Consider the following 14,523-nt stretch of genomic DNA (forward strand, 5'->3'; position numbering starts at 1 on the left):
AAGATAACCAACAGTTTAAACCAAGAAGTGCATCAATGTCATAGCACAGAGGGCAGAAAGGGAGAAATAAAACTACAGTGCTGTAAGTTCCTTATACTATATCTGCAGTAGTATGAGATCACTTGAAGATAAACTGTGACAAGTAAAGATGCATATTATAGACTCTAAAGCAACTACTAAAATAATAAAAACCAGAATAATATCTAATAAGTCAGAAAAACAGATCAAATGGGACCATAAAATATACTTAATCCAAAAGAAGGCATAAAGGGAGGGGAATGGGAACAAAAAACAGATGAGATAAATGGAAAACAAAAAGGTGGTAGATCTCAACCTAACCATATCAACAAGCATATTAAATATAAATAGTCTAAACACCCTCAATTAAAAAGCAGATTGCCAGATTGGAAAAAACAAACAAACAAACCAAACTGCGGACTGCCTATAAGAATCCCACTTTAAATATAAGGGAACAAGTAAAGGTGAAAAGATACACTATGCTAACACTATTCAAAAGAAAGCTGTCTAAATGCAGTGTGGTACCTTGGAAATCCTATCAAAATCTCAGCAGGCATTTTTGTAGAAATTGATAAGTGAAACCTAAAATTCACATAGAAATGCAAAGGGCCTAGAGTAGCCAAAACAACTCTCAAGAAGAATAGCAAAGTTGGAGAACTTACAATCCCTGTTTAAATAATTATTTTAAAGCTGTAGTAATCAAAACAGTGAAGTATAGGCATAAAGATACACAAATAGACCTATGGAGCAGAACAGAGAGTCCTGTAATAAACCCACAAATATGGAAAGCTGATTTTTTTTACAGTGATACAAAGGCAATGCTGTGGAGAAAGAATGGCTTTTTCACCAAATGGTCCTGAAACAACTGGATATCTACATGCAAAAACAAGCAAAAGGCTTCAACCTATACTTTGCATCATATACAGAAATTAAGTGAAAATGGATTATAGGCCTACATGTAAAACTTAAAATTTCTGGAAGAAAATCTTTGTGACTTTGGCTTAGGCAAGGTTTTTCTTTATGTGATATAAAAATCACAATCCATAAAAAAAGAATACTGATGAGTAAGACTTCTTTATCAACATTAAAAACTTCTGCAATTCAAAAGACACTCTTAAGAAAATGAAAAGACAAGTTGCAAACTGGGAGAACATCTTTGCAAAGCATGTATCTGTTGAAGGCCTTGTATCCTGAATATATAAGGAACACTCAAAATTCACAATAAGTAAATATATAACCCAACTGAAAAATGAGCAAAAGGTTTGAATAAACACTTCACCAAAGAAGACAGATGGATGGCAACTAAATGCATGAAGAAGATGTTCAACAGGATTAGAAATTGGAACCTTCATACTCTGCTTCTGGGGATGGAAATTGGCACAACCAACTTGGAGAACAGTTTTGCATTATTTTAAAAAGTTATACACATGCTTGTCATATGACCCAGAAATTTCACTCTAGGAATCTAACCAGGAGAAATGAAAACATATTTCCACACAACGACTTATATGTAAAGGTTCAGAGCAGCATTCATAAGAGCCAAAAGGTGGAAACAACCCCAATGTTCATGTGGTGAGTGAATAAACAAAATGCAGTATATCCATACAATGGAATACTGTTTGCCAATAAAAAGGAAAGAAATACTGATATATGGTACAATGTGTATGAGCCTAAAAGACAATATGCTAAATTATGTGCAATGTCCTGAAAAGGCAAATCTATAGAGACAGAATATATATTACTGGTTGCCTAGGCCAGTGTGTGGGAAGAGAGATGGACTGATACTGGGCATAAGGGCTCTTTTGGGGATGCTGGGGATGTCCTAAAATTGTATTGTGGTGATAGTTGCACAACTCTGTACATTTACTAAGAGTCATTGAATTGTACAGTAAGTCCCCTACATATGAACAAGTTCCGTTTCAAGAGCACGTTTGTAAGTTCAATCTGTTCGTAAGTCCAACAAAGTTAGCCTAGGTACCCAGCTAACACAATTGGCTATATAGAAAAGTACTGTAATAGGTTTATAATACTGTTCACACAAATAATATATAGAAAACAAACACAAAAAATAAACATTTTTAATCTTACAGTACAGTACCTTGAAAAGTACAGTAGTACAGTACAATGTTTGGTGCTTCTTAGCAGTATCAGCTGCATCACTGCTGCTTTTATGCTTCTGGACATCCTGGGCTTGAAATAAAGATACTTACTACTGTGCTCTATACAGTACTGTACAGTAAAGTACACAAAAGTACAACCACTTGTAGAAGATGCGCCCACATAACAATGCACGTCAGACACGTGAACTAATTTACATGATTGGACATGTGAACACAGGTTTGCATCTTTGAAAGTTCACAACGTGTAGGGAACTTACTGTATACCAAAAATGGATGGTTTCTATGGTATGTAAATCACAACTCAATAAAGCTGTTAAAAATATATCCTCCAATGTCTTCTTACTGTACCCAGAATTAAATCTAAACACACAAATTCTAAGCTCTTTGTACCCCTCTGCTCCTGTTTTCCCAGGAAAATGAGTGATTCGTCAAAAGTCTTGTGTAAATAAAACAGATTTTAAATGGATTTGGACAAATGAGGTACCCGGGAGGAATGGGAAGTGGGTTAGTGATGAAAAAAAGAAATGGGGACTTGTTACCCTTGTGGTTGATTGTCTACACCATGCTGTTCAGGCTTAGGATTTAATGCCCAGCCTTCCATGCTCTATCCAGCAACTGGGTAGTTTGGGCTAAGATTAAATGTAAGTAAAAGGTTGTTTCTTTCACAGATCTACAGAGTGGGCATTATGCCAGCCACTGTTTAAATGCATACACACATAACAGCTTCCTTCTCTTTTCATTTTCTATCAATCTTGCAGACAAAAGAAATGTATTAAGCAAGTGCCACTTACCCAACAGTGTGCTGGATCCTGGGGGTGACTGAAGAGAAGACCCCTTCCTTCAAGTAAAATTATTGATTGTGGTCCAATATAGAAAATAGATCAAATCATAACTATTATGGTTCAAGTGGAAGTGGGTCCCAGAGTCTTTATTCTCTCCTCAAATCCAACCCTGCCTGACTCTACCAGAGTGGCCCTTGATACACCTCCCTGCAACTCCCAGGGCTCCTCAGAACATTACTTCAAAGCCACCAATAAAATCTATCCTCTTCATTTCAGAAATGAAGAAACAAATGTCCAGAATGGGAAAGGAACTAGCCCAAGAGCATGCAGCTATGGTCCTCTGAGTCCTCTACATGTACAGACTTTCAAATGAAGCAATTTGAAATCTGGATAATTATATATATAAGAGCCTTCTAGAAACTGACACCATACCATATTTCTGTCTGTAAACTCCATGTCATCTAGCACACTGCTTTGGCTCAACAATTACATTTGGAGTGACAATAATGAATGCAAATAAGTGGTAAGTCCAGGGTACTGACTGTAATCTCAGTAGTCTCAGAGAAAGAAAGATATCACCATGGGTGGGGGGCTTTAATTCATTCAGTTAACATTTACTAAGAGTGTATAAGTTCCAGAAACTGGGAAGGAATTGGGTGTTAAGAAAGGATTTATTTAATAAAAATATCTACCTATCTATCTATCTATCTATCTATCTATCTATCTATTTTTGGTGTCTACTATGTTCCAGCAACTGTGCTGGGCACTTGATACGCTATCTAATTTAATCTTCATCATGACCACATAATTAGGTGTGTTTAGCTTCATTTTTACAGATGAAGAATTTGAGGCTGCGAGAAGTAAAGTGACCTGCCCAACATCACAAAGCCAGGAAGTGCAGAATCCAGTGTGCTGAACCTGATGACCTTTTCACCATACCAAGGAACTTTCCTCATATGATTTATTTCAAGGCATGGAAAACAAGCCAATGGGGTGAATCTTGTCCTGGATCAGTCAGTCACCAATTTTAAGGGTGAAATAGGGCACATCATGGAACCTCTTGGAAGCTTGGAAATTCTATCTACCTGAGAAGTAGGACTCAGTGTAGCCCTGCAAAGAGTTGTTGGATGCCTCCACGAGATGGAATCTGTGGAATGTTTGGCCCTACAAGTGAGGAAAGCATCCAAGTCATTAAAGACCCAATTTTATATGGAAAATGTCCTAATGAAATCCTCCCAAGAGGCTAAGGCGCAGCTGGTATGGCCACGGAATCCCAGGAAATCCACAGAATACTTCCTTAGGGTTTTCCACAATCACTGGGGCTACAGTCTTACTTAAATCTTGAATGAAGATTCCTGACCTCCCTAGGCCACAGCCTCTCCAGACAGAGTCCTGGACCAAGACAAAAATATTCAGCTGGCTAACTTCTTTCCAATGGCTCTTTGCTGACTAATGTGGAGAAGGAAGGATAGAGAGCAGGAGAGGTTCTAGGGCAATGGATCATCTATTCCTGGGACAAACTTGGCGGGCTCAACTGTCACCCAGCTTAAGGAGTGACTTAGCCCCAACACTCACTCAACAAGCAGAGTAGGAAAGCTGGGACCTGTAGGACTTGAGGATGGGCAGACAAAGTGAAGACACTGGCTAGCAGAGTTGGATGGAAAACTGCCCAGATTTGTTGATGAGCTAAGGGAATGGTGGAAAGTGGACAGATTCAGAATATATTATATAGGCATAATCCGCCAGGTCTTACTAATGCAGTGGTTTTTCCAAGTGTGTTCCCTGGACCAGCAGCAACAGCATTGCCTGGGAACTTGTTAGAAATGCAAATTCTCAGGCCTTCCGAATAAGAGACTCTGAAGATGGGACCCAGCAATCTAGGTTTCAACCGTCCGCCAGGTGGAGCCTAATGCACGCCCAAGTTTGACAACCACTGTGCTAGTGTTTTGGATACATGGAGTAATAGAGGGAAGAATGAAGAATGATTCCAAATTTGGGGATGGGGGTGACATTTACTACTGATGGGGGAGACTAGGAAAGGAGAGTGGGGGTGGGGATGCGGGTAAAGTTGACAGTTCTGTTGGGGTCTGTTTAAGGTGCCAGTGATATATCCAGTGGGGTTGGTTAAGTGGGAAGTTGGATATGTCAGTACAGAACTCAGGGGAGAGATCAGAGCTATTCACCTTGATTCTAAGATCCTTGAGAAGAGGTCTAATTCATCTTAGACTCTGAGAATATCCCAGCCCTGTGTATGGCCTAGAACAGGTGCTTGGTAAATGTAACTGAATGAAAAAAAAGGAGCCAGCTTTTCCTGCCTACTCTAGTCTGATGAGAACATTGCCTAAGTACCAAGTGTTCTTCCATTTAATATCTATTTGTGCATCTGGAAAAGCAGCTACTGTTGGAAAAGAAGTTTTCTTTGAAAATTTCACCTTGAAGACTTTCTTATAGCTTAGCACCAAATGTCAACTCCCTTGCATTCTCTCTCCTGTAGTCAGAATTGGCTTGACTTGCCCATCCCTAAGTCCCAGAGTTGCCAGCTGTTCTGTGACTTGTTGTTGAGTGAGCACTGGGGCCAAAGCTGACTTAGTTTTCAAGCGAGGTGATAGTGGAGCCTGCTGAAGCTGCCACAACAATGACAGAGGGAAGGAAGGAAGGAAGGAAGGAAGGAAGACAGACTCATGTCAATTCAGAACTTTACCATAGGGGGCTTCCCTGGTGGCGTAATGGTTGAGAGTCTGCCTGCCAATGCAGGGGACATGGGTTTGTGCCCCGGTCCGGGAAGATCCCACATGCCACAGAGCGGCTGGGCCCGTGAGCCATGGCTGCTGAGCCTGCGTGTCCGGAGCCTGTGCTCCGCAACGGGAGAGGCCACAACAGTGAGAGGCTCGTGTACTGCAAAAAAAAAAGAGAAAAACTTTACCATAAGGCAGAATAACTTGAGTGCTATAATAAATCTCCCTGTGAGAGCCCAAAGGGGTAAGTGATTCATTTGGACTAGAGAATTTGAGGTTTTGAAAAAGAGATGGTGTTTGCTCTGGATCTTCCTTGGAGAATAAGTAGGATTTACAGGCTTGGAATAAGGGAAGGGCATTAAGAAAGAGGGATCTGCCAGCTACATGTAAAAGAATGAAATTAGAACACTCCCTAACACCATACAGATAAATAAACTCAAAATGGATTAAAGACCTAAATATAAGAATTGACAGTATAAAATTCTTAGAGGAAAACATGGGAAGAACACTTTCTGACATAAATCACAGCAAGATCTTTTTTGTCCACCTCCTAGAGTAATGAAAATAAAAACAAAAATTTTAAAATGGGACCTAATGAAACTTAAAAGCCTTTGCACAGCAAAGGAAACCATAAACTTAACGAAAAGACAACCCTCAGAATGGGAGAAAATATTTGCAAATGAAGCAATGGACAAGGGATTCATCTCCCAAATATACAAACAGCTCATGGAGCTCAATACCAGAAAAACAAACAACCCAATCAAAAAATGGGTGGAAGACCTAAATAGGCATTTCTCCAAAGAATACATACAGATGGCCAAGAGGCACATGAAAAGATGCTCAACATCACTAATTATTAAAGAAATGCAAATCAAAACTACAATGAGGTATCACCTCATGCTAGTCAGAATGGCCATCATCAAAAAGTCTACAAACAATAAATGCTGGAGAGGGTGTGGAGAAAAGGGAACCCTGTTGCACTGTTGGTGGGAACGTAAATTGATACAGCCACTATGGAGAACAGTATGGACGTTCCTTAAAAAACTAAAAATAGAATTACCATATGACACAGCAATCCCACTACTGGGCTTATACCCTGAGAAAATCATAATTCAAAAAGACACATGCACCCCAATGTTCATTGCAGCACTATTTACAATAGCCAGGTCATGAAAGCAACCTAAATGGCCATTGATAGATGAATGGATAAAGAAGATGTGGTACATATATACAATGGAATATTATGCAGACATAAAAAGGAATGAAATGGGATCATTTGTAGAGATGTGGATGGACCTAGAGACTGCCATACAGAGTGAAGTATTGTTTTGGCCAAAAAGTTCGTTCGGATTTTTCCATAACATCTTACAGAAAAACCTGAATGAACTTTTTGGCCAACCCAATAAGTCAGAAAGAGAAAAACAAATATCGTATACTAATGCATATATGTGGAATCTACAAAAATGGTACCGATGAACCTGTCTGCAAGGCAGCAATAGAGACACAGACGTGGAGAACAAATGTATGAACACCAAGGGGGGAAAGAGGATGTGGGATGAATTGGGAGATAGGGATTGACATATACACTAATATGTATAAAATAGATAACTAATGAGAACCTATTGTATAGCACAAGGAACTCTACTCAATGCTCTGTGGTGACCTAAATGGGAAGGAAACCAAAAAAAGAGGGGATATATGTATATTTATAGCTGATTCACTTTGCTGTACAGCAGAAACTGACACAACAGTGTAAAGCAACAATACCCCAATTAAAAAAAAAAGAATGAAGGACCGACATTAGCAAAGGCATGGAAAAATGGAAATATATAAAACAGTGAGGAACTTCTGTGTGGATAAAGAATAAGGTGAATGAAAATGAGAGGTAGTAGATAAGATTGGAAAGGTAGGTCTGGGACAGACTTGTGGGGGAGAGGGACATGAATGCCATGGCAACAATTATAGGCAAATGTTTATGGACATACAGTAGGAAATGACTTACAATGATAAATGAATCTTATATTGTGACCCAATACACACAAACACAGATAGAAAACTGAAACAAAAGTTCCCACAGAGAATACCTACCATTTCTTATGCAATGTATGCTGATATTTTCTATCTTATTTTGTTTAATTTTTTTTTTTTACAAATCCTACTAACAGCTACTTCATTTCATGACCTACTAATGGCTCATGATCTGTGTTTTGAAAAATACTGCTACAGGCAATGGGAAATCGGTGAATGTGTTTGAGGAATAACATAGTAACCCCAGTGCTTTAGGAAGGTAGTTCTCATAGCAGTGTAGATGGAATTAAAAATAGGGGGCAGACTGAAGACAAGAAAGCAATTCTATAGGTAGAAAGTGATACAATATTATAATTATCCAGGTTGGTCATGATGAAGGCCTAAAACAGGACAGTGAGTGTGGAGGTTGAGAGTGGGGCATGAATATGAGCCAGATGTTGAAGGTGGGACTTGCTAACTGATCAAATGTGAGTTATAACAAAGCAAGGGTAATCAGCATCAATATCCAGGTTTCAATCTGAGGTAACTGTGCAGAGAATGATGGCATTAAACAAGTGGTTTAGTGGGAGGAGCTGGATTGGGGCAGGAAGAGACAAAGTCTTAAGAGTTGATTGACTTCAGCTGTGTCTGTGGAACAACCAGGTGGACAAGCCCAGTAGACTGTGGGATATATCAGATTGAAGCTTGGAAGGAAGTTAGAGGGTAGAGACTGGAGATATGAAGATAATATTTGAAGCTGTAGGAGTATAAGAGGTAACTCAGGAGAATGTGTAGAGAGAAAGAGAAGACAAGGAAAAGACTTAAGAGGACCTACTTAATGCTACAATATTTACTTCCAAAATGAGTTTTTCCTTTCTTAAGTGAGGAAAGTTTATTGTGTATGGATATGTGTGCACTAGGGCATGGATGTGTGCAATGTGTGTGTATGAATGGCATGTGCATGTTAAGGAAATATTAGTATGTATTTGGGGAGCTGGTGAAGGCCTCTGGTTGCTCTAGCAGTGGCTACACTCACTTTCTTTACCTCATGGCTTCTTCTCCTTTCCTTCTCTCTTTTCCATCTCTCCTCTTTTGTTCCATTCTTTCCTTCTCCTTTCCACATATCCACATGCTCCTTCATCACCACTTGGAAGCCCAAGGAATTGATGGGCAAAATAGACCAGTGTGGGACTTGGGGCCCAAGGTCTGCAGCATAGTGTTGGAGTGTGGTTGGGGTTAGGAGGAAAGACAGGGCTGTGAGCATGTGGTCAGAGTCAGAAGTGGGGAATGATTTGTGGTGGAAGAATCCATTCCTGAGACATTTTCCACTTCAAATTCTGCCATCAGTGTGTATGTACATGAATGTGTGTCACTATGAATGTGTATATTTCTGTGCTTGTGCCTGGGGGTGTGTCTGACTCTTAGCTTGACTTAATCAGGTTTTTGGGTGATATTATCCTCATCACTGCTACTTCAGTACAGAAGTAAAATTATTTTTTTAACAGAAATAGGCTGCTTTGTTTATAACTTTGAGGGATTTAGGATTAGAGCAGTTGAAGAACTGTGAATAATGCTTAATTAGATTATCAGCATTTGTTGAAATGCATATGCCATGTGAATAAGAGGATACATTCTCTCTTCCTTTCCTAGCTGTGTGACCATAGATAGGTTACCTAACCTCCCTGAGCCTTAGTATCCTTATCTGTAAAATGGGGATAATAATTCCTACCACAGATTTCCATTAGCAAGAGTTGAACACTAAATGAGCTAAGAGCTTTTAAATCAGTAGGTGTTCAACTAATGTTAGTTCCTTTCTCCAGTTCCTTCTACCCCTTCCTTCTCTCCACCTCTCATACATGTTTTACTGGTCCACGTGTGAAAATCGAGTTGTGTTTGTAATACTTTTCCTATTTTCAGTTCTTAAACCAAGTGATATAACGTTTGCATATTACTGTAAAATTATCAAAAGAAGGCTAATTTAAATCACTTTTGGTGCATACACATCTAGAATTATGTCTTCTTCATGGATTGACCCTTTCTCATATAGTTCAGTCATGTTTTTAAATCGACTGTCATTTCATTGGTGTATTTAGACCATTTATATTCAACATAATTATTGATATGTTAAGGCTAAGTCTGTCATTTTATTTTCTGTTACCTGTTTTTTCTCTCTGATTTAGTTTTTTCTCTTTTCTTTGCCCTGCCTTCCTGTGGGTGACTTGAACATTTTCTTCAAATTTCATTTTGATATATCTATAATTTTTTTAACTAAAGCATAGTTGACATGCAATATTATATTAGGTTCAAATGTATAGCATAGTGATTCAATATTTTTATAGATTATACTCCATTTGAAATTATAAAATATTGGCACTAGTTCCCTGTGTTTTACAATACTTGTATCTTATTTATTTTATATATAGTATTTTGTTTCTCTTAATCCCCTACCCCTTATCTTGCCCCTCACCCACTTTCCTCTCCCTGCTGGTAACCACTAGTTTGTTCTCTATATCTGTGAGTCTGTTTCTGTATTTTGCTATGTTCATTCATTTGTTTTATTTTTTAGATTCCACATATAAATGACAACATACAGAATTTATCTCCTCAAAAAACTAAAAATAGAACTACCATATGATCCAGTAATACTACTCCTGTGTATATAATCCAAAGAAAATGAAAACACTAATTCGAAAAGTTACATGCACCCCAGTGTTCATAGCAGCATAATTTACAATAGCCAAGATATGGAAGAATTCTTAGTGTCCTTCAACAGATAAATGGATAAGTAAGATGGAAATTTACCTCCCTTTTACATTCTTTTATACTCCCTGCTTATAACATAAATGTCTTAACTATTTCCTCTACATACATTCAGAACCACATAAGACAGTGTAATAAATTTTGATCCAATCATCAAACAGGATTCATACAACTCAAGAGGAAAAGAAATTCTGTTGTATGTACCCATGTTTTTGCCAACTGTACTCTTTCTTCCAAGGTTCCTACTTTTATTGTTTCTTTTCTGTTTTAAGACTTACTTTTTTCATTCTTATAGGGTAGACCTCCTACTGATAAATTCCCTGTTTCCTTTCATCTGAGAATGTCTTGATTATCCCTTTATTCCTGAAGGATATTACCACTGCACATAGGATTCTGGGTTGACGGTTCTTTTCCTTCAGCACTTGAAAAATGTTGTGCTACTTCCTGCTAGGGCCTCATCAGTTTCTGATGAGGAATCTGCTGACTTTCTATTTTTTTTCCCTGAAGGTACAGGTAAGATGTTTTTCCTCTTTGGCTGTTTCCTACATCTTTTCTCTGCTTCTGATTTCAGAAGGTTGACTATGATGTGTCTTGGTATGAATTTCTTTGGGCCTTTTTGATGGTGTTTGCTTAGCTACTTGGATCTAGAAATTTATGCCCTTTGCTCAGTTTGGAAAGTTTTAAGCCACTACTTCTTCAGGTACTTCTGGTCCTGCCTTATTTCTCCTCTCTTTCTGAGATTCTGTTGACATGACTGTTAGATCTTTTGTTATAGTCTCACAAGTCTGGAGGATCTGGCTCTGCTCAATTCCTTCTTTTCTTTTCTTTTCTTTTCTTTTCTTTCTTTCTTTCTTTCTTTCTTTCTTTCTTTCTTTCTTTCTTCTTTTTTCATTTAATTTCCCTCTGTGTTTTTACACTGCGTTATTTCTATTGTTTTATGTTTAAGTTGTCTGATTCTTTCCTCTGTCTTCTCCATCTTGCTGTTGATCCCATCCATTGAGTTTTTAGAGATTTTTTTCCAGTTTTCAAACTTCCACTTGGTTCTTCCTTGTGTTTTATATTTCTTTTTGAGACTTTCTATTTAAATGCTGAGATTTTATATTGTATCATTTGTTGCAAGTGTGTTGTGATTGCTCCCTGAAGCATTTTTATGATGGCTGCTTTAAAATCCTTGTCAGATAATTCCAACCTCTGTGTCCTCTCAACCCTGGCATCTGTTTACTTCCTCTTGCCACTGAAACTGATAATCTTGGTATGGCAAGTAATTTTTTTTCAATTAAATTTGGACACTCTGGATCTCTCTTAACACTTTTGTCTTTGCAGGCCTCCTCTGATGTGCTACTTTTGCAGGGAAGAGGGGCAGTACAAGTCCAGGTTCTCCACTGGGTCTCTGATTGACATCCAGGTTGGGGAGAGGATCTTTGTTATTGCTGGTTGAGGGTGAGAGTTCTGGCCTCTCTTAGGCCTCTTAGGATCCCATCCCAGCTAGTAGTGGTAGGAATGCCAGGTTTAACACTGGTGAGGGTCGAAGCCATGGCCCCCCATTTGGTCTATACTAGAAGGGGTCACTTTTCCTTGTTCCCAACTGTTCCTTCCCTTGGGGTTGGGTAGGGATTCCTTTAAAATCTGGTAAAAATAAGTCTAGGCTCTTCACTTGCAGGCATAAGTTTCTTATTAGCTGCACTGTTATTATGACAGCTGACGTTTTCCTGCACCAAGGTGTCTCACTCCCTATATCCTGATTCTTTTGCAGAAAAAAAATTGCAATATAAACCCTGTCTACCTTTTCCTAGGCCCTGAAGGGATAGAGTGGGAAGAACAGAGCCTCTGCACACAAATTGACTGGGTTCTTGTCAAAATCTGGCATTTTCAAACTGTTTGGCTCTGGAGAAATTATTTAAATTTTCTGAGCCTCCATTTTCCCAGTTGTAAAGGAAGTGTAGGAAGTTCTCAGGATAGCCGAATGCGCAATAGTAGGTCAAGCGGCTTGGCACACCAGGGGCTCAATAAACAATAGTCCCTTCCTTTTATTCTCCAGCAGAAGTAGAAATATAACCCCTGCAAAGAACAAAAAAGCCAAGGTGCTTCCCCACCACCACCATCTTGTGTAAGTCTCACCCAAGGCATTCACTCCAAGAGTTAAATCTCTTGGTCAAACTCTTATTTCTTAAATGGACACACTTGATATCCTCCCTCATTTTTCTTCAGGTTCCTGGAAAACACTAAAGGGAATGGCCCAACCCAGGGCACCCTCAGAAGGAGGGTGGAAGCCGAGGCAGAGTCGGGTCGGTGGTGGGGAGGGGGTTCTGGCAGAGAAGAGTGGGTGAAGGAAGGCCTGGTATTGGCCCAGGCAGTCCACTCAACTGGCGTTATTGTGCTCTGAGCAAGGACAGCATCATTGCCTAGACAATGCCACTCCTGGAGAAAAGGGGTAGGGGACGCAGGCAACACGCACTTTGCATCCCGCCCATTCGCCCATCACCTCTGGGGCCTGAGAGCAACTGTTGCAGGCGGCAACTGCCTCCCCAGTCTCCATCACTCCCATCCCCCTTCCCAAGCACCGGGTAGGAGAGGTAGAAAGTGGTAAGTGAAAGCAAAAAATACATAAGAGCGAGTGCTCTCTGTCCTCCCTGTCCTGGCCTGCAAGGGATTCCTCCGCATCCCCAGTCTGCAGCCCCCAGCAGCCGCCACCAGCCCCAATGTGTTAGACTCTGCTCTCAAAAGGCTCGCCGGAGCTCGAGGTCCTGAAGTTGAACAGAAGACTGAAAGAAACAAATCTAGACACCTAAAGAGCAAGGAGCCAAATACACCTTGGATCTTACAAACACTTTAAAAAATAATGTGTCCAAGAATGCCATTCCCCCAACTCCCACCCAAGAAGCAAAAATCTGTCTTTGGACCAACACCCACCCACCCCCGTCCCCCCCCCAACACAAACACACTTACACCGTGTGTCTGCATCTGGCTTTCTCAGACACATCTGGCAAGAGATTCCTCTCGGTAGGTCTGTTTCTCTGTCTGCCTCTCTCTCTCTCTCTGATAGTCTCAGTTCCGATTCTCCCCTGCCTCATTCCCATCCTTGAATTCCGTGGTGAATGGGATCCTTTTCAGTCCCCCTCCGCAAGTAGCCCAACAATAGACACTTTCCGTAGCTAGCAGCCCTCTCCCGCAGTCAGGGGTTTAGGTAGCTTCGGAGGGGACTGGGAGGGCGCTGCAAAGTTCCACTTACCTAATCTCTTTAATGCTTTCCAATTTGCACATGATTTCTTGTTCATCTGCCATGCTTTTCACTCTCACTTTCACGTCCTGAGAAATGTACAAACACACAAGCCCAGGGATACAATAGACACAATGTAACCACCTCCTCCCGGCATGGGGCTCTGAGCCTGTGCGGTAGGGACATGGAGAAGGCCTGGGAGCTGTAGTCCGCAGCTCCAGGACCAGCCAGGCAGCCTGGGGGTCTGCAGGACTACAACTCCCAGAAGGCCAAGCGAGACATTCCTGTTTCTCTTCCTGCAGCTGCACTTTAAGTCAATTTGTCACAGATAATTGTGTCAAAGGTCGTGAGGAGTACAAGGGAATAGTGATATTCGTTTGGCCCGTGCGAGCGAGAGGTTGAGTGTTCTGGCAGCTGTCTGGGAACTCGTGGCTTTGGCATTCAGATGGAGGTGGAGAAGAGGTGGAAGGGAGGAGGGAGCAGCTGCAAAGGCTGAAGGATGGGGAGAGGTTGACCACGTTCCTTCCAGCTCTCCATCCATTCTAGTTACTGAGTTCAAATTTTGTCAGTCAACGAAGGAAGTACTGGGGGAGGCACTGGGTGAAGCAAAGATAAATAAAAGCAAGTCCTTGCCTTTGAGGAGCAGGAGAGAAAGAAAAGTAACCCATTAATTACAGTGCATTGTGCTGTCATAATACAGAAATGGATAAAGTGTAATCTGAGCAGAGAAGATGTAAATAGGTTTCAAAATATAACTGAGAATTTTCCAGTCCACTGGGGAGGACTGACTTTCCAGGACAGGGCACAACACATATAGAAAGGAAAGAACAAGTGAGCCAAGGTATCTGGAACATAAGGTTCATATATGGAGTGGGGAGGTGGGA

At 40.4% G+C, this 14,523-nt stretch overlaps 1 protein-coding gene across 4 annotated transcripts in view; it reads right to left on the reverse strand.

The window, feature by feature from the left end:
* Window positions 1-13,719, reverse strand: part of ZC4H2 (zinc finger C4H2-type containing) — a gene marked incomplete at both ends in the record, with an annotated part of 34,615 nt that extends 20,896 nt beyond the window's left edge. For 3 of the 4 annotated variants that reach the window (XM_082864331.1, XM_082864329.1, XM_082864330.1), the window contains one exon: window positions 13,652-13,704. In XM_082864331.1, coding sequence (XP_082720457.1) covers window positions 13,652-13,704 — 53 coding nt within the window. Of the gene's footprint in view, window positions 1-13,651 lie in introns of all 4 variants that reach the window. The other variant, XM_082864328.1, reaches the window with a different exon arrangement.
* Between the last annotated feature and the right edge of the window lie 804 nt (window positions 13,720-14,523).

The sequence above is a fragment of the Leucopleurus acutus genome, assembly GCF_964270905.1.
Source record: "Leucopleurus acutus genome assembly, chromosome: X".
NCBI lineage: Eukaryota > Metazoa > Chordata > Mammalia > Artiodactyla > Delphinidae > Leucopleurus > Leucopleurus acutus.